Source organism: Merops nubicus, unplaced genomic scaffold (genome assembly GCF_000691845.1).
Source record: "Merops nubicus isolate BGI_N331 unplaced genomic scaffold, ASM69184v1 scaffold21411, whole genome shotgun sequence".
Taxonomy (NCBI): domain Eukaryota; kingdom Metazoa; phylum Chordata; class Aves; order Coraciiformes; family Meropidae; genus Merops; species Merops nubicus.
The window spans coordinates 34427-59902 of NW_008590562.1; the positions used below are offsets into that span (position 1 = coordinate 34427).

At 37.4% G+C, this 25476-nt stretch overlaps 1 protein-coding gene across 1 annotated transcript; it reads right to left on the minus strand.

Moving 5' to 3' along the window:
- Positions 1-2365: 2365 nt before the first annotated feature.
- On the minus strand, positions 2366-23422 carry PARVA (parvin, alpha; the record flags this gene model as incomplete). Its single annotated transcript, XM_008949996.1, has 12 exons — positions 2366-2442; positions 5819-5891; positions 7683-7784; positions 9437-9505; positions 10202-10263; positions 11641-11660; positions 12752-12810; positions 18232-18347; positions 20320-20460; positions 22422-22524; positions 23164-23234; positions 23333-23422. Coding segments are annotated over 12 exons (983 nt in total), but the record flags the coding sequence as incomplete, so codon positions are not given.
- Between the last annotated feature and the right edge of the window lie 2054 nt (positions 23423-25476).

Sequence of the window (25476 nt, forward strand, 5' to 3'; positions counted from 1 at the left end):
AAAATGGAAGGTGACAGACTTCAAAATCTCCAATAATGTTATGCGAATATAGCACAGGAATACTTATTTTCAAGTCCAGGCAAAAAACAGTTTCAGCATTTCTAACCTTTCTCCTTTACATATATAGATCTCTTTAAAGGAAGTGCACTCCTGAAAACAAGGGCAATCAAAACGCTGAGATGTGAAAGAAAAATTTGCAGAAAAAACATCATCTATTTTTTACATAACTATTAAATTATTATGATCTAGGTGTGCAAATATAAAACTTACTTGTTAAACATTAAAGAAAGCTGAAATTGCTGCTGGGTATATATATGAGGAGTTCTGTCTCAGTTTGCTTAAAAATGGCTTGGTTAATTCCTATTGTTTAGCTTCTCAGTTATTAAAGACATAATGAAAAGATGTTCATTTTCACCAAGGTCAAAGCTTCCAGTTATTTCCCTCTTTAAAAGGTAAATAATTGTTATCTTCTCTATCTCTAATTTCAGAAATTCAGTTAAAAATATAGAGGTAAAAAAACATTTTAAAGAGGATATTTAGAATGCTTATAACAACCAGATAATTTCTGAGTTCAGAGAACATCCAGATATTGTCATCTGAATTAAATAATACCTTCCTCTGCAGAAGTTGATATTTACTTCTCATAAGAATAACTTCTATGGAAGTCAGTATCATCTTGTTATTAAACATCGGTGTTCAAAGACAGAATGTAGTTGTTTGCCTTCCCTTCCCTAATGTTGCACTAGAAATCTTTACATTAAAAAAAAAAAAGCCCTTGAAAATGGAAAAATATGTAATGCTTTATATAATATGTAACATAAAGCTGTTATTGCTGTTCTTGCCAGCCCTGCATTGCTTCTTATGAATGGGCTCAAAGGCTAACAGATTGCTTTCCCTGTATCCACACCAGTTCTGCCACAATTGGATAACTATTAACATGTCTCCTTCCTGCACTAAGCAGTCCAAAGCTTTCTAAGCAGTCATTTAGCATAAGGATTTTTCTCCTTGCTATGTAACCAAGGATCCCAAGAATCCGTGGTTGCATTGCAACACTTTGTCTAGAAAGGTATCTAATACTAACATCCAGACTGCTAGCAAATGATTGATTTACTGAAGCCAGTGCAGTTTTTTGATGATTCAGGCAGTATCTATCAGCTTCTTTACAGAAATATAACTGGTGCTTGACATCAGTCCAATGGATGAATCAACTCCCATTTCTCTTTTGTGTCTTTGTTAAAGCTTAAACCAAACAGGTAACGCCTTATACTTGGCTATGATTAAGTGAAAGTATTCTTTACATTCATGTAAAATGACCAAAGAGCCTTATGCTGTAATGGACTCTTTGCAGATGGAAGCAGTTTTGACCAAAACGCAGTGCTTTTGTATCTGAAATGCTACAGGAATGTTTCTAAACAATGAATCTTATTTTTTGATGTTGGACATTATACAGCAAAATACATTCATCATAAAAATCAACCAAAGAGACAAATTCCAAATACTATTTAGCAATAAATCTAAACTTGTAACCTGGCAATCCTGTTTTTAAGCTACTTAAAGAAAAACAAGTCATATTTTTACTTTCTAATACTATGTAATAATACAAATACTATAGGGAAACTGTATTATACAAGTGTGTTTTCCTGAAATGTGTACTTTGCTAAAAAAGATCTCTTCCTTGAACAAAACCAAGCAACAAGCTGCAAAGTGTACTTATGCAGAATGCTCAATAACACATTTAAAGAAGTGTCACGTTAAAAAGAAGTCTGAAGGAATGAGTAGCCACTTCAGTTTGTACCCATAAGTTTCAAGCCTAATAGCACTTGAAATATAAATTAATCAGGTTAAGTGCTTGAGAAAGTCTTTTATTTTTAGCTGCGATGTGACCAACACTCTTTAACCGTTTCTCTCCATGCACGTTTCTCATAATTAGAATGCAATCACCTTATCGTGGATAGAAAATATACTTCCCCTCCTCAGCTTAGAAAAGACATATGTAAAAAATACTAAGATAGATACTCAGTATAGAATCTTCCTATGATAGGCTTCAAAGGCTGATTTTGATTAAAGTTACTAGATCTTTTTTCACTGTTGCTCCACCTACTACAAAACAAGTGTGAAGACAGTTATTATTGAGACATTAATTCTCCCAGAACACACCCAAATACTTTCTTCCAAACCTTTTTTCTTCATAAGTTACATCAGTTTTAAATCTACTATGAAAATAGTAATGCAAGAATAACCAATTAAAAATTCTTCAAAAAAATGGTTTAGTTCCTTTTAGGATACGGATGCAGAAGGAATACTGATGAAAAATGCTAGTTATAATGCTTATTTTGTTAACACTCCTTTACAACTCATAAATTCTTCACTCCACATTCCTGTATTTGGTAAACAAATTGTACAGTACTCTCAGTGTAGACTTCAAGTCACAATTTACAATATCTACAAAAAAAAGACAAGGGAAAACCAATTAGTAACTTCATTAGATCAAAACATTTTTCAGAAAAAGTGCTTATTCTCTATTCCCTTTCCTTGCTTAGATCCATATCCTTAAACTTTAGAATTACAAGGACAGTAAGAGTAGAAATATAAATAAAGCACAGTTTCTAAACTGGCAGCTCAGAAATCAGTATCTCAACCTAGGAATACAAATGGCTAATGTTGCTGATACAGAAATGCAAACAAGGTTTAGATGCCCATGAGACATATTGTGCCTAGGACTACATATGTTTATATGACTGTATCTTCAGTTAGTTGTGGCTGAAAAGTAATGACCTTGAAAAAAATCACCAGTCAGGAAACAGTGGAACTCTTCTCCTAGAACTGCAGGACTCAGCCCATTCTGTGCTATAATATCCTTTATTAGGCCTAACTTCAGCAAGACAGCTAGAAGCAAGTTTATATTTTCTGAAGGATCTAAAGAATGGAGGTATACAAGTGTCCCTTGAAGACACTTATGAAAATGTTTTGGGTTAGCTAATGTATATGGCTGAATTAGTTCTTAGAAATTCAACATCTAAAATAAAGGATTTATATGAAACATAAAGCTAATGAATACCTCTGTTTCAAAGACAAGTTCTTGAGAAAGTCAATATTATTTCCCAAGAAATCTATAAAACAAGCTGACAAGACTACTGCAGCTGTCTACGCTAGTTCTTCAAGGAACATTCAATCTCAAATTGGAGCTTAGAATTGCCCTCTGAAAGAAGAGAACAGAATAGAATTATAATTGTCCTATCTTTCTGTTGACTGTATAGGAACTCAATCTCCTGACTTTGGTTCTTCAAACTGGCCATAGAGGTATAAAGCAGATGGTGTGCATACACCTATTATCTTAAAACCTCCAAGTAAGCCTAGTAAATCGTATATGTAATCATCAGATAGTTTTGTCATATTTTTCTACATTGATGTTTCTCATAGGTTGTGAAGGGGGTTATACTTCGAAGAATTAATCCAATCAAAACTATGCACAATGTCCCAAAGCATGCAGACTTTGAAGGGCTAAAGATACTAGCTACATGGCAAACAGCTATCCACAGAAGAATGATGAAAACACATGAGTTTGTGGCTCTTAATAAAGCAGACCAAACATGCTTGGTATAAAATGAAGAGAAAACGCCAAAAGCTATGGGAAGGGCACAATGCTCCTGCAAGACTACGTTACACTCTGCAATACTGCTTGCACATGACTCGGGAAGATTCCTCTTTCAGGCCAGCAGTGAGCTGCAAAATACCTTCCTTTCATAATACAGAACTTGAAATCAATGGAGAGGTAACTTTGACAGGTTTGACTTTGCAAAGTTACCAGAAGACTCTACCACCAGAAAAGAATTCCACAGAAAGGTCCAAATGAAAACAAAAAAAGCACACACTCCCAGCAAAAGAGGAGTTATTTCCATTTCTACATGTGTTTGACCAAGATGTATAACATTTTACTGGTGGTAATTTTCAAAAAAAGAAACTTGAGTCTGGCTTTGATGTACACATTTCAAGAAGTAATCTCAAAAAGCTCAAACTGCAAATGAATTTGTTACAGACTCAGTAGATTAAGGTTCTAGCAATTTCTAAAGTAAAAGGTCACAGAAAGCTTTTAATACCGTTTCAATTATATTGCAAACAACCCGTATCAACGGCTGACCCCATAAAAATAATTGCTTTGCATACTAATTTATTCAAGTGCATTCTTTTTTCCACTAAATTTTTTTTTTCATATTCTAAAGCACTTTTCAGCATATTTTTTTCCTCAAGAACCTCAAAGAAACAGAGTAGGAATTTAAAGAGTATTTAGTATACACATTTAGGGTAAGATCCTTTTCAATATTCTCTTGCTCACTGGAAATTTTAAGTATGGGCATTGTGCCCAATGTAACAACACATAAAACAGATGTGTTTTTCCATTCACATTGGGCAGGAAGTTTCATATTAAGCATTTCAATAATTGCACAAGAAATGTCTTATATATGCTGAAATATCCTTATGGCTTGATTTATACTGGAAAAATTAGCTGTCCCTTAGAGCAATAAATACCTAAAAAATTAAATGTCATAAGAATTTTAAACCTCCATGGGGAGTAAGGGATCACAGATACTCTGTTTTATTTGGATCCCTAGATTTCACTATTTCCCCCTTCTCTCTTTGACTATTTCCAACTTAAAAGTTTGTGATACAGCAACTAAAGGTTTAATTAAGTATGCTTGTGGATAAGAGTTCAAGTAATCAAAAGAAGTGAAAACTAGGTCAGGTAGGTCCAGATTAAATGCATAAACAGCCTAGGCTTGATCCTGAGACATATTTTTCTGTGTGCACACGTCTGCTGCTGTTACGATCTGGAAGTTGGAAAGGACGGGAAAAAAGCAGAATGGAGCAGAATTCAATTCAGCAATGTGTGCCTGAATCTCCAGAGAGCCCTTGCCATGAGAAGTGTAACTCTGAGCACCAGCTTGTATCAGCTTCTCAGGGAATGACAATATGATAGCAGGAAAAGACTGCCCCATAGAATGTGAATCTGCAATGGGTCTTGAAAACATATATTGATTATTATGGTAGGTAACCAGCAGACACCCAGCAACTACCCCTGCTGGGACGAGTGGAGCAGAGGCTGTATGTCCAGCTCCTGTATGGTAAGAAGCAGTAACGTCTGATGGCAGGAACCACAAGAGTACCCCACAACATTGTGAATTAAGAGCTTTATATCCATCCTGAAAGGCTGGATTTAAACTCTGTACTGGTATGAGTGGAGAGGAGTGGAATCCTGGTCCTGCTAAGGTCAGCAGCAAAACATGCATCTTCCATGAAGACACATTCTACTTTTAGTCTCCAGCTCTAAATCTAATTTAAATATGCAAGATTCAGTCCTGCATTTAAAGGCAGTTATATGAACATTTGAAATTATTCTTCCGCAACATCAGCCTCTTTTGTGAAAATCTTGTAAATTACAGTGGAATACTTGAGGTGAAGCATAAAGATGTGGGATGGGGGAAAATGGAGCAGTTGGAGCAATTCTTATCTACCAGTGACACCATTCAAAATTGTATTCTTTTCCTTTTAGTGAATATATAAGTATTTCTGCATGTTTGGTCACACAAATGTTACCCTGGCCATTCAAGAAAGGAAGCCTTGCAACATTTGCAAAATCATTTGCCCATTTGAAATACAGTTACCTGAGCACTTCAACATGCATCTCACTTTTTGCTCTTGGATTGAGATTTTAATTTTCATTTAGCTATACCATACTCCTATGAGATAAGATCTGGATCTAATGTACATATTTAAGGAGATACAAAAAAAAAAAAAAAAAAAAAAAAAAGAGTATAGGTACCTTCTGGTCTTGGCTTTGGTTTTTCCAATCCACCATCTTGCATTAGCTCAAATGCAAAAGACACATTGAGGACCTAGTAATATAATAAAGGTAGTCATTATTGTGAACTATATACCATATAGTACAAATTATCAAAACAAGATGTATTTGAAGCTGCAGACCTAAATGCTCAGAAGGAGAAAATAGTCAGGGCTCCATACATCAACAGTCCACAGAATCCAGACAATTCATTGTTTTGTTGTGGTTTTTTGTTTGTTTGTTTGTTTTCTGTGCAGTGATGGTGGTTTCAGAAATACAAAAGTAATTTAAAATTAACATATGAACTAACATTGCCCATGGAAAAATTACAAGTAAGAATAGCACACCTCCCACAAGTTTAGAAATTGGAACATGATGGCCCATGAAGCACTCTTGTCTTGAATAGACATCTGAATTGCCTGGATAGCAGGAGACACTGAGGTAATTGTTGGTCTTAAAATGATACATCTCACACATATGCCTTTATCACAGAATCACAGAATGGCAGGGGTTGGATGGGACCTCTGCAGATCATCTAGTCCAACCCACCTCCTCAAGCAGATTCACCCAGAGCAGACTGCAAAGGAATGTGTCCAGGCAGGTTTTGAAAGTCTCCAGAGAAGGAGGCTCCACAGCCTCTTCGGGCAGCCTGTTCCAATGCTCTGTCACCCTCACAGTAAAGTTTTTATTTATCTTTAGGTGAAACTTCTCATGTTCTTGTTTGTGCCTGTTGCCCCTTGTCCTACGCACAACTGGAAAGAGTTGCCCCATCCTCTTGCCCCTTAGATATTTATAAACATTGATAAGATCCCCTCTCAGTCTTCTCTTCACCAGGCTAAATAGATCCAGACCTCTCAGCCTTTCCTCATAAGGGAGATGTTCCAGTCCCTTCATCATCTTCATAGCCTTCTGTTGGAATCTCTCCCAGTAGCTCCCTGTCTCTCATGAACTGGGGAGCCCAAAACCGGTCACAGCACTTCAGATGTGGCCTCATTATGGCAGAGGGGGAGGAGAACCTCCCTCAACCTGCTGATCACACTCTTCTTAATGCACCCCAGGATACCACTGGCCTTCTTGGCTACAAGAGCACACTGCTTGCTCTCGTTCACCAGGCCTCCCAGGTCCCTCTCCACAGAGGTGCTTACCAGTAGGTCAACTCCTAACCTTTACTGGTACATGGGGTAATTCCTTCCCAGGTGCAGGACTTTACACTCGCCCTAGCTGAACTTCACAAGGTTCCCCTCTGCCCAGCTCTCCAGCCTGTCCAGGTCTTGCTGAATGGCAGCACAGACTTCTGGTGTGTCAGACACTGCTCCCACCTTTGTGTCATCAGCAAACTTGCCAAGGGTGCACTCCATCCCTTCAGCCAGGTCATGGATGAATATGTTGAACAAGACTGACGCCTGTGGAACACCATTAGCTACAGGCCTCCAACCAAACTGCATTGCTGATCACAATGCTTTATGCTTCCAAAAACCATGAAACCTTTCAAATGTTAAATTCTTGGATTTTGGACACTGTTTGTCCAAAATAAAATTTGGATTGCTGTCATCAATTCACGTGTGTAAATCTTTACACATTTAATGAACAGCAAGCTTGGTTCAATGACAGCATCACACAATGACTGCCAAAATCAGTTAACAATTGCTAACATCCCATCTTTAATATTCCCTTTTATTCTGGATAAGCATTAATACTGAGATCTTAAGAATGCCTGGAAATGGTTCCTAGTAGAGTCCTCTCTTGACTTCAGCTATTTACTTCAAACATACACAGAAAAGTTTGTGTCATCCTTGCACTACTAGACATGTTTATGTTTGTTTTTCACAAAATGAAATCTAATTACCTTTTGTTCAAAACTATCAGGAGTCAAGAAAAAGCTGTGCAGAGGAACGAAATAGCCTTCTAGGAGACCCATTAGCAGGACTAAGTACACCCCATCTGCAAACTGTAAAAAAGACATTTCTGAGTACATTTCCTGAAGAATAACTCTTTGCTTTCCTTAATGAACACGATACATGTTGTCTAATCGTGAACTATCAACAAACTCCCAATACAAATATTTTAAATTGCAACTAAAAGATCTCACCTCACTTCTTTGATTCCTTTTATTTTATTTTATTTAGTTAGGACCCTCTGTTATGTTTTCTCCAAAACTGACCTATTGCTAAACTATACATGCAGAATGACATTCCTGCAAAGCAAGGTGATCAGTGGCATTGATCTATGCCCTTGCTCTCTATGCTACTATTTGTGGGGAATCAGAACAGCCCTCTTTGAAGCTCCCAAAAGCCATGTGTTCCCTGATCAGTAAAAAAAAGAATACAGTACAATCTCACGACTGCACTGGAATTCAATGTATTGGAGGAAATAAAGGAACAAAGGATCATCTTCATCCATTTTCTGCAAGTCTACATCAATCTAATTTTAAGTGTATGTAATTACAGGTGGAAGTAATCTAATTGCTATGAAATACGTTCATTTCTATCTAAAAAATTAGCAACATCCATGAGATTTTTTTTAAAAGGCCTTTCACTCTTATGCTGCTGCATCAGATCTATCAGTGCACTGAGATATCTGCACAATCCAACCGAGTTATCTGAAGTAATCCATCACCTTCCTGAGGTAGGCAATTTCCTTTCAGATGAGAGAAATACAGCCTCTCATCTTAGGGAATACTGTTTCAGATAAATGTTTATAGGGTTTCTAGGTACATCTGAATGATAAGCTTTTTTTCCAAAAGTAAATAATGCAATTAGGAAGCATAAGGAACACCTTTCTGAATGCCCTTACACATTATTTCCATCTAAATCTTAATTTTACTTTTGAAAATCTCTATCAGATTGATAGTTATTTAAATAAAACAGAGATACTTAACACGAATCAAGATGGAAAACAAAGCCTGTCCTGAAGATACCTGGGGTTTTTTGATAGTGCAGACACCATCCTTGCATGACCTTGAAATTTTCTTATAACTGCTGCAATTGTTCACATGGGGAGTTACTAATATAGTAGAATTAAGCGTTTCTTTTAGCTTCTTTTTCAGCCAATTTATCAACTGAGAACAAGAAAGATGACCGTGCACCATATTATTTCTGTGGTGCAATCAAGCCTGCAGCCCAACTGTACAGCTGCATATACAGTTGAGTAGCTTTGCTCTCAAGAATATATCTCACTGAATAGAGTCATTGTTATCCCATGCAATTGCATGCTTGTGTAAAGGTAGGCAGGAAACTCCTGTTCAGCTTGACATCGGATCAAATCAAGCGGATTTTTGGTCTCTTTCCTGACCAAAACAAACACAGGTTTTGCTTACAGCACTTGGCAGGACCCAAGAGGTAGCATCTGTTAATGAATGTTTATGCTAATGGAAGTACAAAACTTTTTCAGAGAAATTTAGCTAGCCTCATGACTGCTTTGCTTAATTGGTGAAGGTTGTCTTCATACAAACGTATTCAGAATTGAAAGGTTTCCCACCAAAATAACATCTTAAAGCTCAATCTATTATAATTCAATGAAACTTCTGGATAACACTGGGGACGTAGTCCATAACATAGTGCAACTATCCCTCCCCCTTTAAGAAAGGCTGTAAAACCCTACCTGGGTCTCCAGTTCAGTGACCTCCAAATTCAATTTATTCAGATGCTTGTTGACAAAGGTGATGAGAGTCTGAAATATGAAAACAATGGAGTGAAGGCCTGCTCAGCAGAGCAGCAGTTCAACTGCAGTACTCCACTCAGAAGAGAATCTGCATCAGTGAAGAGACTGCAACATAATTTTGTTTCAAAACTGAAATGTGGCATTAAAAAAAATATTTTTTTTCCAAGAATGAAGAATAGAACTAAAAAGAAAATGATGTTTATAGATAAAAATACACTGTTAAAACCTAATAATTCTTAAAAAAATAAAAACCAACCAAACAAAAATAAACAAAAAACCCCAAACCCACAACAAACCTTGCAGCAGACCATAGGGAAGTGGGTAATTGGACTCCACTCAAATCCAACAGCAGTCCAAATGTTCTACGTCAGAACCCTGGCAGTTGTAAACCAAATATCTATTTGGCATCAGTACACTCAATCTACTAGTTCGGTTCTACTCAGTATATACTTTGTAAGAACTTTTTTGATGGGAACTTTGATAACTATTTGTTGTTCTGTGTTCCAAAGTTACATTCATGATGCTAAATATTGAAGAAAAGTAACATAATCATGAAATCGTATATTTAAGCATAAACCTTAAGTGCCTATAAAGTATGCAAACTATGCCAATTATATACATACACACTCACTACATATGTACAAACAGATAAACACAACCATGCACACGCATACATTACGTATTTAAATACAAAAACCTTCCAACCTTTTTCACTACATTGAGCTTGTCTGGAGCATGGTCAAATAAAGTGTCAAACGCATCTCTTTCTGGAAAACATTCAGAGATGTTAATATACTGAGCAGCACTCATCCAAATGCAGAATAAACACTTATTAAGGCACATAGTTGTTTGAGACAACACAGTCAGCAAAAAGTTTCAGCAGTTTCTTTGTATTCCAAGTACCATGTATTTTGCATACTGCTCTCTTGCTACAAGCTGCTAGCAACTTATTCTCTATTATTTGCAAACCCCATAATTTTCAAGCAGAATTTGGATTACCTGATAACCCTGTTTCTGAAAAATTAACAAAGAATGGTATCTTTATGCATAAAGCCTTAAACAGCCAGATACAGGGAGTGAAGTAATCAAATACCTTTCTGCAGAACATGAGTTACATCTAGCGTCACTATATCTGCAGAAGATTTTCCTCATGGGCCACTGACTGCATTGTAGTGTGCTACATTATTGAGCACCTCAAGCAAGCTTGTGATTGCAAAGCTGCAATACAATCCTTTTTATAGGTGTTTTTGAGCCATTCTGATATGCAATTTAGGACACTATCAGCAGGATGAGCAACCTAGAGTAGCATGACTGGAGTGCTACTGTAGTCACCTTCTGAAGAAAACAGAGGAAAAAAAAAAGAGGCACCAGAGCCTTTTCTGAGCAATTACCATTTCCATAATCACCTGAGTGATAACAAATGACTCCACAAAAAGCTACATTCATATTCTGCAATTAAAAACACTAGAGTAGATCCAAAGGTATTCACAGAAGGCAGACTTCACAGAAAGTAAGACTGCTCAGGGGTATCATTGGGAAAAGAGGTCATGCGTGTAGCTTTTAAAATCATCTGTAAGGCAGTCACTGGAATAATACAAGAGGCAAATGCTAAATTCTTGGTGGAACTCCACCTAAGCACCTCAGATTAGTGTTTTCTGCTGGCCAGGCATCTGCCGAGTCTCAATACTAGCAAAAAGATACACTAGGCACAGGAACTTACATGGTGTTTAGGCCTGCTGAATAATGACTCGAAGTCATTAAAGCATAACTGGGCAACGTATGCAAGAATGCCAACAAGTTCACCAGCTTATGATGTCTTATGATAAGACATCATTTCATATGATGCCGAGAACTTATGATCATTAATAGTACTACAGTAATGTTCTAGAGGTTAAACCACAAAGACCTGCAAATTAACACATACTGAAAAGCAATGAAATGTGTTTTAAAGATAGTCAGACTGTTTTTAATGATTTTTTTCTTTTGCTAACTGCCACAATAGCTTGTAGTGCATGTATCAATACATTCACCAGGGCAACTTGAAATCCTCTGCTTCCTTGCAGTTTGATCAAAGTGACCATGCATTGTAGAGCTAGCATATACTTTGGCCGTCTCAAGAAAAAATAATAATCAAATGAACTTACCATGCCTTCCTGACAATGCCCTATGAAAAACAAAACAAAACAAGAAGAACAAATTACAGTCATATATAACTCATTTGCAGACTTTTTGCTGCAAAAGAAAACAGCATACATGGCCAGATCTTTAGCTTGGTGAATATTGGAATAGATCCACAGAACCAAGAAAACCTTCATTAACTTGCTCCAGCTAAGAATCTGGATTAATTTGGAGTCCATCGCTGTGTACCTCCTGGATTCACTGAATCACTCATGGGAGGCCAGATCTCAGATTTCTGACCATTGAACCAAATCAACACACCTAGCCTGAGTGATGAAAGCTTTTTGAAGTTTATTTTGTGAAAACTTTTGCCTTTTCTTTAAGGATGTGTTTTCCACACCAACTACAATACAATTCCAGCCAAAAGAATGCTTGGACTGGGTTCTTAAGAACTGTAGCATTTTGCTCCAGTTAATCCCTCATACAATTTACACACCAACAAATCCACAAACATTAATAGTAAGTCAATGTTCTGTCTTCTCTCTGTAATATTAAAAACTAAGATATTATCCTAGTTGTATTATCCTAGTATTATCCTGGCTTTCTGTTGGTTTGGTAGAGTTTTTCTGTCATAAATGGTTCAGTGATATGACATGTACATGGCTTGCTACCTTCATGTTACATGCTTGATGTACAAAACACCTAAAAATAATCATATCATATTCCTTTTTGCAATAATTTACTTCTCTATCAAAAAACACCACCATAAAAGAATGAGGCATCTCTATTTCTGATTTTTTGGAAGGAATTTTGAATAAAATAATAAGAAATACAATGAATACAGAAATAAATTAATAGTGGATAAATACAAAATAGAGATTTTGTTTATCTTCACTCTGTCTTCTTTTTTATCCTGTTATCCTGCCTTTAGTTCCCCAGCTCTGTATTTCCTCACCCTTTTGTATTTTTAGATGCATGTTTGCAGCTCTTCAAAAGGCTAAACTACCATCACTAGCTGATGCACATCATCTTCCCTGGAACCCCAATACCAAAACCTAAGTATCAGCAAATGTTTGAATTATGGAGATGCATCTGTGTTCAATTACTGAACTGTTGGCAAAAGTGGTGTTGACATACTCAGTGTTACCAGTTATTTCCTCTTGGATTTGTCGAGACTGGAGTATTCCTTCTCGTTTCTGGAAAAAATAAAAAAGTGACATTTTTCTCAGTAAAACTTAATGGTTAGGGCACAGTAAAAATTTGTTAGTGATCCACAAACATAATAAGATAAGAAACCTGTAAAATGATAACTTTTTTCAAACTTACAGTAATACATTATTTCACCTTGCAAATATTTCAGAAAACTCTTTTGTACATTAACAAGAAACTTGAAACTCCACCTGTAGAAGGAAGTACCCCTTTTCCTTTCTCCATTGTTCTTAATTCACTTTTCTTTTAAAGGCCCCAATTCAGCAAGACATTTGAAACACCTAAACACATATATATGTATTTTACTAGAGGTATGTCTAGGTGATTTGAATTAAACCTTGTATTTCAATGAACAGCTTGGTAGATGGTGGCCATGCTTCTCTTTTGCAAAAATCTTGCTCCCAAGCTATTTGTTCTTTCAGCCCTGTTCATGCACTGCCTTTTTATTGCCTCACTGTTTTTCTTTTCTGAATTCTCTCCACAGAAAAAGCTCTATTTGCTTGTGATGGAGAGCCAAAATAGAGAATAATCTATTCACAGCCTCCTCCAGACCCTAGTCATCTTGGTGTTGATATATGCATCGACCCTAATGTTCTTCAGATGTGAGAAGCCCTTTTGTACATGTTGGTGAGTGGCCTGTGTCTAGAAGCTGTACACAAAATGGCAGAAGCCAATTCAAATGGCTTCTTGCTATTTGAGACAGTTGGAAAATGAAGGAGTTTAAAAATCTGACATTGTTTCCAGTATGCTGATCACAGTCATCTGGTGGTGGTGTAAATACCACACATATGTTTTGTCTCTCTGTGTTCTTTCTGTTAATTCTATTCACTGGAATCAGTAAAGTTTTGCAATACAGAAAGAAAAGTCAGGCAAATGCTGACAACTACATGTAAAGTCTAGACATTAAGCAATTATTCATGATTCGTCACTCCCTGTCATAGAAAGAAAGAAGAAAAATAAATTTATGCTGGTCCTAGACAAGCCTTCTATCTGGAAATGAGAAAAGGAGAAAAACCTTTTAGAAAAGTCCTTTCTTCATGGCATGTGAACTAGGGTGGCTGCTGTTCCCTGCCTTGGAGAAGTTAGCACATCCCTACTTCAGGCAGTCCTCGGTGTATGATGTGCTGAGGATTTGGCTGGGCTTGAGCCTACTGCTTCTATACTGTATTACTAAAATATATGAGTCTCAAACTTACTTTCTGCAAGAAAGGCACACATGGAACCATGTGGGTCATCCCAGACTGGCACTAGGAGTAATGTGGACTGTCCTTTTAACTATATGACAGTTTTCAGGGTCTTTCCATTATACCTTTTAGAGCCCTGTTACTAAATATCTCACAATGCATTCAGAGAGACCTCTGAACATTAAAAAGACTGAGTGGAGTCCAGTATGTTACACACTGCAAGTGGGGCACAGAACACCTGCCAAGACATGGTCTGTCACACACCTGGAAAGTCTGAACAAAGGCCACATCAGTGAGGCCTATCTTCATTTCCAGCTTGTGCAAAAACCAGTATGCCCTTGCACTTGAAATCACAACCTAGTCCATGCTAGCTCCAGTCAGAATTCCATTCTGCTCAGGAGTTTTGTTTATTCTTCCCTTTGAAACGGGGTGAAAGGAAACTTTTATTTCCTCCTGATGATGACTCAGACATGCCAACAGTGCCTTCTAGAGCAAAAGCCCTATCACTCTTGTCTCCTGGAGCTGAGCATCAGAGCAACGGCACTTGTAACTTTCAGTGCTCAGTTCTGTGATAAGGAAGAAGAAAAAGCCCTGCAATACTCAATACTCTACACTCTACCTTCCCTCTGCAAACATGCAAAACCAGCCTAAAACATACGTTTTATTTAGTACTGGAATATTTCCCTTTTTGATAAACTGCAATTAATATAAATAGGAATTCTGCACCTCAATCCTAATGCTGACAAAAAAAAAACCAAAACAAAACCAAAACCAAACAACCCTCCCAAAACCAAAACACATCAAGTCCTAGTTCCGAATTCCATTCCTGGCATCTGATGACTAACATGAATGGAATTTCCACACTGCCCAAATACGACATGCATCCACTGGGTGCATATTTGACCAGCCCATTTCAAGACAGACTTTCCCATGTTTTTGATTTGTAAGCAGGCCGGTGAAAAAGTCCCAACAGCAACAATCAGAATGGATCTTAGAAACAGTAGCCTAAGCACCCTCTCTGTGAAAGCAGCTTCCCATACATCTTTTGCACTTTAAAAACTCCCCACCTCAAAATAATGATGTTACCTTGTTCTGAAGGTTTATACTAGACACAGAATGACACAATATGCCTAAAAAGACAGAGAAGTGCTTCTAAAGACTGAAAGACTGACCAGCAATCTTCCTTAAAGAAAACAGTGACTATAACTGCAATAACAAATTATTAAAATGAACATCTACTATTTGAAAGTAACTGGTAAACAACGCATGAATTAAGATTCCCCATTAAAATGAAAAGCTGGATGCACATTCCAGCAGCCACACAAGACTTTATTTGGACAGGCTTGGCATTTTCTTCCCTTACATCTGAAAGACTCCCCTGAAGGCCATGAAAGACCTTCCTAATCACCATTTTAAATTGGTGACTACCTCTAGAACAAAAAAAATACATCTGAAATTTGGAAATACGTCTGGAAATTGAAAGTCTCTTCTTCACCTCTCTTCAGCTATATGTAAGCAACTTTTTGTAACTAAGGGACAACTATTTAATTTCCTATACATAGTCTCATTTTATATTTCATCTGGAGGATCATGTTTTAGAACTGCCCCTCCAAAATGAAATGCAGAACTATTCTGGCACTTGAAAGTACACATTTGTCACGGTTCAAAAAAATACTTCTTGGGAACCCAAAAGCAACGATGCTTGGAAACATCTCAGACCTTCCCAGGCAGTGGGACCAATGATCTCAGATTAAGATTGTGATATACACCTTCTTCTAATCTCAATGGTTTCCCACAGTTTTGCTTAACAGTAGTTGAGGCACCCAAAAACTGCTGCACACCAAGCCCAGGTGCTCAGAGTACGCTGAAGCCATTCTGGCTGCTCTACCAATGCATTCTTATACTCTCTGACTTGCATCTCTTGCACACAATCAATCTGTGGATTAACCTTTTGTGGACAGCACAGATAATTTATGTTTTTTAAAAAAAGCGGCAAAACGATGGCAAGATCCAGCTCTTCAAAAAGGTCTCATTTGTTTTAGTAGAAACGATCAAACTAGCAGTATGGAAGGAAAAGAAAATAATAAAATAGCTACAAAAGGTCCACATTTTTTCCTAAATCAACTTATAACCCAGATTTTGTATTACTCTCATTGCTAACAGCTTTTGTACAAAACAGCCAAGGGAATGAAGCTTTTGTAAGAGCTGTGCCGACTACCTGATGGGCACGAGCACAGTTCTTGTTTCTGAAATATCTTTGTTTCTGTTTCAACAAACTACACCTATCCAACATGGCAACCATCATGTTTTCTGTGTTTCTAAATGTAAAAAAAAAAAAAAAAGAATTAATTAAGGTAGTCTTTCTTAAAGACTTCATAAAAGTACTTCATTCTCTCATTTCTCTCACTCACTCTTTCTCTCTCTCTCCTATTCCTGTTATCAAACTGTATACAGTAGAATTTAAAATCAGTTACCACATAGTCTTTACTTTACAGAATGTATGAGGGTTTAGAGCATGAGTCGTGCAAGTTTGAACACTAAATTAGGCTTCAGGATCTCATAACTGTTGATTAAAACTTTCATTGAGTTCAAAGGGTATGTGATGAATTACACAGAACCAACTCCACGGAACATGAAAGACAATTTAAAAAAACACCCACCATAAAATAAAAATGAAAAATGTCTCAAACACAATTACAGTAAGAATACTGGCCCCACCCTCTGTTAATAGGAATCAGCATAGCCTTGGAGTTCCACTGATTGGCTTTCACAAAGGACTCAATTTGCAGGGCGAAATCTTCTGCAGCATTACTTGGACTTTATTCTGGTGCAACTGCTTTCTCTGCAATTCACTGGTGCCTGAGCTACAGCTGTGTAGCTAAGAGGCAAAGCAGTGAGCCAGATTCTCCCACTACTTATTGTTTTTAAATTGGTTTATCTGTACTGACTTCAGTGGATTTGCTGTTGAGCTACATTAGCCTATTAAACAAGAGGACAATTATATCCATTGAGTTTAATGGGAGTTTTGTCTGGATGTGTGGAGTGATAGCAGAATGCAAGACCTTGTTCTTTATTTTGGGACTGTGTTCTTTTTTTGGTTTAGTTTCTCGTCCCAAAGATGTCTTGACCACTGCATTCCTGATTTCTTAAGCTGGTCTTGGTAGAACTCTGAGATAAACCAGCGCAATTAATATATTTAAAACAGACAAAGTAAAGCATTTGAAAATTATGTTCCTCTGAAGTCATAGACAGGTATGTGCAGATTGGCTGGGGTCTCTTTCATCATCTGTAGAGAAACCCATAAAGCAGAAATATGAGAGTCAATGAGTAATTCTCAAGTGTCAGTGACACATCTAACAGAGACTCTCCCTCAGAGATCTCCCCAAATTACAAACCTTGTCTGATTTGAATGCTGGAAAAAAAAGAGTGGTTACTTTCTCAGATCTGTCTGAAAGGTTTTCAGTCACATAAAACTTGAACAATAGCTCTTTGCATCAGATACTTCAGGGTAACGTTGGTTAAAACACATAAAGAAAGATACAGTGTGAAAAATAAAGGCAAAGTTAATTGGAGAGAACAAAAAGGAGATTAAATGGGAAGAGGTGAAATATACAGCAAGCACAAGTCCAACTGAAAGAAAAACGATGAACAGAGTAACGTGAAGAATTTGGATGGATGAGGCTCCAATAAGGATACTGACTGGCACGAAAGATGTACTTGATGGGGTTTTTTTTTCATGCTTATGAGAACACCAACACTGTAATCAGACTAAATTAGCATGCAGAAAGCTGAAAAAGAATATTAAGTCACCTAACATGAATCTGAATGTAATAAACAGTGACAATTCATCATTCAGTGCCAAGAATGATTTGAATCTCTACACAAATGAGGAGACCGTCAAAAATGGGAAAAATAATAATTCTAGGGATCATATTAGGTGATAAACACATTCCAGTAATAATAATAACGCTTCATATATTTTAATGTCAGAGTCTGGCCAACTTCACAATCAAAATAAGATACTCTGAGCCACAGGTCAATCTGGGAGAGCACATCTGCCATGTTCTGGTTGAAGCGTTGTCAGCAGGGAAGACATGCGTGTGTTTCTTGTCAGCCAAAGAGGCAGACAGATGCCTCATAAACAGAAACTCTAAATGTATTTTTCAGGGAAACCACTCAGTGAACCTCACAACACTACCAAGAGCCGTTTAGCACCTCTCTTACCTGCACAACAACAACCTGAATGGACACATGATCTGGGAGTCTGATTGGTGCTCGGAAATACTGTGATAATGCAACCAGAAGATGAAGTATTGCCACGAGGCTTTTAGCATGAACAGCTGAAATAGATATTAAGAGCACAAGTTACAAAATGCAACGTAACTAGGAAACAGGAATTACAGGACTCTTTCCCTATTGCCACCTGGAGTCAGGTGGCACTTTAAGGCACCTCACACTTGCTAGCCTCATCCTGCTCCACAGGCCATGCAAAGGCAGCCCAGTCAGTAATATGTGTCAGCAGCAAAGCGTTCCTTTTTGCAACACGTCTGGACGCCATAGGCTTGTGTAGATGGAAATCTAAAGCTACTCCAAAAGCCTGATTTCATGTACAGCAGTTTAAGTGCTGTCTCTGCATTCTCCTTGCCTTCCCTTTATTTCAATAAGGATTTATGGACTATCAGAAAGATATTTTTGTACTCATAACATGCACTTACTCATTTTTAAGTGCCACAATGTCTGCAGGATGATAAATGATCCTATTTTGGCAGAAGCCATAAGCAATAACTTACTAAACTCAATGACTCCAACATTCCTCTTGAAGTTGTTATAGTTCTTGTTATTGTAGCTTTTTCACAGCAGGTTTCATATGGGTAATTAATACTAACATGACTTACAAGATATCAAAAGCCATACTGTAGGAAATCCTTAATCAAGTATCAAACCTTTGGCATGAAAGTGAATAATTTCTTACTCTTATTATTGTCTTTCTTCTTATATTTTGGTTGGTGTTTTTTTTTTTTTTGCATTTCTAGGTTTCCCCAGAATAATATTCCTAAATTATCTTTGATAGCTACAGTACAGTGCATGTGGTTTTGTGCTTGAACTAACCAATAGCTACTACCTTACTTCACTGGTAAAACAGGAGCAGATTCACTAAAATACCCTTCTTTATTATAATCTTCGAATGCAAATCTCAACTATGCTGTGGAGATACCCATTCAGATAAAATGTGGCACTGCTGTCCAATTTTGATGGGGTGCCAGTAGTCACAGATTAAGTGCTTTTGCAGAACACTGAAGAGATGTCTGCCTAGCACTGCTGTGTGTGCAGCTGGCTCCAGCTGCTGCTATCTATCTTTACCTTAGGTCTAAAACACATGTAAAACATTAAATTAAAACTATAAGTTAAACTGTCAGGCCACACCAAACACCCTGCCTCCAGCTGCATAACAGAGAGCAGGAAAAAACTGGGAGGAGGTTGAAAAGAGATGGGAACCAAAAACTCAGTGGGACCACACAAATGGGAAAAGCAAAAATGCATAAGGTTCACCCTTCCTCTCTCAACCTGTTTCTCCCCCTTTCACTAATTTTTTGTGAATGGAACTGGATACAAACCAGCTCAGCTCAAGACAGGTATAGGAGACAAGGAAACTGCTACATACTGGTCAAAGTATTCACAGGTATGAAATTATTCTGGATACAAAACTTGCTAAAGATTAAGATGCCTAAATTTCTAAAACTGATGATAACCTGCTTTTTGCAACACATACGCACTAAAATGTCTTGTGTTGGGCCACTGAGAGCATTTCTGTTAGATATTACTATGGCCGTTTTTAATAAAATAAAACAGGAAGAGTGCAGTTGTAATCTTGGTGAGAGTTCTGTAATCAAGCTCAGTGGTTCAGATTTAGCCTTAATCAAAAATATTGTCCATATCTATGTTGCAGATTCTACACAAACAAAAAGTACTACAACCTACCTCTCTCTCTGCCTATCTACTACATTTATGCAGGTACTTACCCATTTCAACAAATCAATTTAGTAACAGAAAATGTAAGCTCTTATGCATATGGACTTAAAAGCAGAAATACCATACCTGACAGACTCTGAAAAGAGTTTATTTAAATTGAAGGTTGAACACAAGTAAAGGAGGCAGACTGTACCACATCTGGAACTGCCTTGCAGAGCAGCTCCTAGCATAAATACCAGGTTTCAGCTTTCCCTTATCATTGGATATTTCAGAATTACAGATAGCAGCTATAAACTCCTGGCCATCAACAAATGAGAACAGCATAGAAAACACACAACTTACAGTCAACATTCCATTTAATGCTTCTTGGAGGAAGTTTAAGGGTTTCATTGATCTTTTCAAGCACTGTCTGCAGCTTCTGCTTTTGAGCAATTTCAGACTGAGTAACTTCAGCAACATTCAGCTTCTCACTTTCAAGTTTCTCTGAAATGATAATAGAAGAAAACAGAAGAAAAACCAGTCATCTCCATGAAGAACATGATGACGTTCCATGCACACAGAGGTACATCAAGAGATATTAGACTTCCTAGTTTTAAAATATTTGGGTTTCCTTCTGGAGCCACCTTCCCACACACTTCTACACTCCTAAAGGTACAGTTCACCTTCTTCCTTGATTTATCCATTGTCAAGGGGAAGGCCAAGTATTAGTGAAAGCCATGCTACTGGCTAACAAACATTTGCTGCAGCTCCCTTTAGGGAACACCAGACTCTGAGGTACAGCCCATTATTTCGATTGCTACTGGATAAAGGAAATTCTGTATGCAAATGGCTTGTACAGCAGACTATCAAACCTATGAAACAGATACCAATGTTACGAAGATTTGTTTCATCAGTCTAAGCCTCCTGGCTTCTTCCTCAGACTCAGGAGATTTAAAATCTTATTTGGCCCTTTTGTGACAAAAATAAAGTGACACTATACTCATGGAGGTGGAGGATGCACCCAAGAAATGTGAACAAGTATTTCTAGGTGTATGAAAATAATTAAAACCCTCGGCAATTTCTTTGTATGAAACTACAGCCCTTTTCTGCACTCATCATTTGCAGTAGATTTTAAAAAAAACTTTATTAATTGGTTTGTTAACAATTATTACAGATTGCTAGGCATATACATACATGGCTTAGTGTTTACCATTAAATAGTAAGCAAAGAAAATTTAGCGGAACGAATTCCCTGATAACACCACCAGAAATAAAATGCTTGGTCACCTATCAATTTACTTCTATGAAAGAACATCTTGTTAAGAGACAGATCATTTAGTAAGAGCTGATCTTGTAATCAAGAGCGATTGAATTGATCTTTCCTCAAAGCCAAATGAGTATCTTCCCAAAGTGAGTGAGTGTGAGCTACCAGCCTATAAATCCTGCCTGAGAGACTGCTATCTCCATGGGCTTCTTGTGCGTCCATGGAAATCAGTCTGTGCACACACAGTCTCCTGACAAGACCAAACTTTTTAGTTAGCACAGACCTGATCCACAAGGAACTAAAGGTAATGGAAAAGTTTCCACTGAAATCATTAAGTGCTGGATCAGTATATGCATATTTAGATTCAGGCTCTATTGGATACACATTTTCTGGGTTTTGAGTGAAGTCACTGGAATTTTGCTCATGAAAACCAAATTGCTCAAGTCTGGGGTCTATCCAGTCCATCACAATATTTTTCAATAGCTTAAGCATTCACGGAAGGGAATAGTCTGTGTAATCTTTATTGAAAGTGTTCACATGATGTTTCAAGATTCATTTAAGATACTGAAAAGAAACTTAGGGAGACTTCATGAGCTATAATAACTATGAAACTGGCTTCCAAGCCAACGATTAAAAAAGCACATGTCAGCTCTGCATTAACAGTTTCTTTTCTCTATCTGTTACTCAGCTGAATCTCAGTCTGCAGTCCACTGGGTACCATTACCTCAGTAACGTTAAAAGCCAGACATCAAACCAGAGAGAAATTCCAACTTTCCAGAAGAACTTCACAATGTGAATAAACTCTAGTATGGAACCAGCAGATATTAAAAACATCCACCCTTCTACTGAAAATACTCTTGCCTTCAAACTTACTTTCTACTTGTAACACAGTTAAGTTTGTACAACACATATGCAGACAATAACCTTAATTGGAGTGAATACTGTTGCCAAGACAAGAACCCTCCCTCTCTAGCACCCCAGGTAGGCTTTATGCCATTCTCACCAGCTACAGAGCACCACACATTGCACTGCAGCCATAAGGATTGTGTGTACAGCCTATTGCTCAAGGGTCTCATAACACAATGCTATTTTTGTATCACTTAGTGGCATAAATGTAAGATGATACCAAGGCTTCTAAGTAGGAACAAGTGATCCACTTACTGACAAAGTGCCCCAACAGCATACAAATGTATTTTTCTTACCAAATAATTTCTGCAATACTTGTCCATCATACAGGTCTTCAGCCAAGTCTTTCACAATAATTCTCTCTCCTACCAACACATCATTAATCCAGTCAATTAATACCTATATGGGAAACACAAATTTGGCAGGATTATACACTATTCATTTGCAATTTAAAACACATGTCATTTTGTACAATGATGAAAATATTTAGCAGAAAGAATACCAAAGCTGCAATGGCTCAAAATACAATCAGCCTGAAATAGCATCAGAAGAAAAGAGGCAGAATTTAGGAAGGGCTCTTCTAAGGTGGCTGTGTCAATGTCCCACAAGGTCTAGACAAGTATCAGATAGATGCAGTGCCTTCTGGAATTAAACCTGTCCTTTACTCTAAGTGGTATTTTAACATTTTATTATGAAGCAAAAGGTGTCAAAGTCAATTCTAATGAAGCTTCCTGCTAAAGTTCTAAGTTCTAACCCAAAGAATCACAAAGACTGTGAGAGAAGTCAGTGGGATCTTAGATTGGTAGTGAGATGAGACTAAGAATCTGGTTTTAGGATTTTAATCCAAATTCCTAAGTCTCTCTGTGCCATATCTAGAGAAAGATACTGCAACAACGACCTGCCCATTTCAATGGGATGTACATGCCATTTTAATTAATTAATATCTGAACAGTGCTTTGAAGTGTTCAAATGAAAGAGGCAGGGAGAGCATCAAGGAATAGTTTCACTTTCTTGAAAGTGTTTACATGCTTTCATTACCTTCATTAGTTCTTGTAATTTTGGGTCATTTCTTGAATTTGGATCAACCATTGTTCGGACTTCATTTTCCTCTGAAGATTTAAAGGAAAGATATTAGAAACTACTACAGGCATGACACTTTATTTTACATCAAGCTTTTATGTTGAGTTGTAAAATTGTTGTGAATTACCTAGCATAGTGTCCTCAGGGTCTAGTTCGAATGGAATTGGACTCAGAGGTAAGTTAATGGCATTTATTCCTTCTTCCTGTAATTCAGATACTAGGAAATAAAAAAGAAGGGCTTGGTTAAATTTCAGTTCAATTTTACTATTTCACTCTTGCTAAAAGTAGCATTAATTGTCTTAATTTCTTTATAAGAACATGTCTCTATTAGATAAGCCACTAGGTATAATTACAGCAATAAAATACAGCTAACAAAAATGGGAGACCCAGCCAACAGTCTTTTACATGTATGAGTAGATTTTTCATGTAGAATGGTAGTGGAATCAATGCAATTTCCACAAAACTTTTCTAGGATGAGGTCCATTGTCCTCAAATTTTAAAAGGCTCACTTGCATTTTAGTGGTCCTGACATTTTAAGATTAATGAATCTTTTTAGCTGAGGGAAATTATTATTGCTCTCAGCTATCACCCTTGCTCCGGAGATGCTTCACGTTCAGCTACTCGAGAAGAGCTGAGTCTGGCCCACAAAGGAGCTGCCAGTCTGATAAACTCTTTAAGACTGAAGCTGCAGTCGCAGCACATAGCTACCTCTGGTGTTCAGGTCAGAGATCAGCTAGAGCAGATTGTGGGATGCTTCTGGTCTGTGTTCTTGGCCTTTCTTTAGCAGAAACCACAGTAGCAGGACACAGGTGTAAGATGATAAACCCACAAAAATACTGTTAGTGTGGAGTCTAGACATAGGCTGAGAAAGAACTTGGACACGGGAATGGCTAAGTAATCCAAGATCCCATAGGACAGAGATGCCTACCACAGTAGTCAGGAAATATGGAGCAGCTCCTACTCAGCCAGAGACCCCTTATGCTGCAAAATAAATGCTCTTGTAATACACAATTTGAGAACATAGGAACAGAGTGATCCAGAGACAAAGGGTAAAAGCAGTCGTGCCACTAGTTCTGTACTGTACAGGTTCCCTACTTGGTAATGTTCAGAGCAACTTCCTTCATCCTCTGGGTGACCCAAGCTTTAATAGGTTGCAAAGACAAACCCCCTCCTTCATTGCCCAAACATGCCTCCATAACAGAAGTTAATAAATACAAACAAGCCATTACAATAACTCTACTGCTATGGAACAACAGAGAGCACCGTGCAGGGGGGATCACACTTCAGTGATCAGACAAGTTTGTATCTTGCTTTGTAACCAAGGAGTCAGTGCAAAGTTGATTTACCAAACAGGATAAAGCCTCACTGTCTTATGAATGACAAGTAAGTCATGTTGTTTTGAGCAGTCATTTTCCAGTGTACAGGCCTTTAACAGAACTGATTGTTAGCACAATTTTTCTAGTCAGAGTTTAAATTTAATTCAAGCATCCTAAGTGTCCTAGAGATTCAGAGAGCTGTATACACCTTCTGACATGAACTAAAATATATTATTTATGTGCAGAAGCAGATTCACCAGCTAACATTTCAGATTTATTACCTGAACCTTTCCTCAGTTTGTTTTTAAAATTACAGAGAAACAAATGCTTCAAAGAAAACAGAAAAGTAGAAAGTGAGAGTAGGGATCTTGTGTTCTTTTTGTTCCTGGCCCCACAACTGCCTTGTAAGTTAGCTTCTAGAAACCAGCTTTACCTCTGCCTTAACCTCCCATGTGCAGCAAGTAGGGCCAAATTTCACATTGACATGGTGACAATTAGTCATTTGGTGTGATAACAGTACTTAAAACTTCCCAGATATTTTCTACACTTTGCTACATGTTTTGTGCTCTGCCAGATGAAATGTCTGTGTATTTTTCAAGAGTCTGTGTAGCTGTATTCAGGCATCTGTGCAAGATTCATAGCAATAATGCCTGTTAGAATGCTTATTAGTTTTAATGGTACAAAAATAATGTTGAAAAATCCACTACATTCAATACTGACACACTAACTTCACTCCATACTTTTCACTCTGCTTGTGTTATCTGTAAAATACAAATACTGAGCAGTTCTAAAAAGTCATAAAATAATTTTGACAATAATAGTTCCCTCGATTGCTGTATATCCCCTAAAACTGATGGATGAGAGCAATAGACCAAATTAATCCCTCATGTAACTCTATTGAGTTCTGAGGAGTTGTAGCAAGGATGAATTTGGTCTAGCATGTACAATGTCAAGA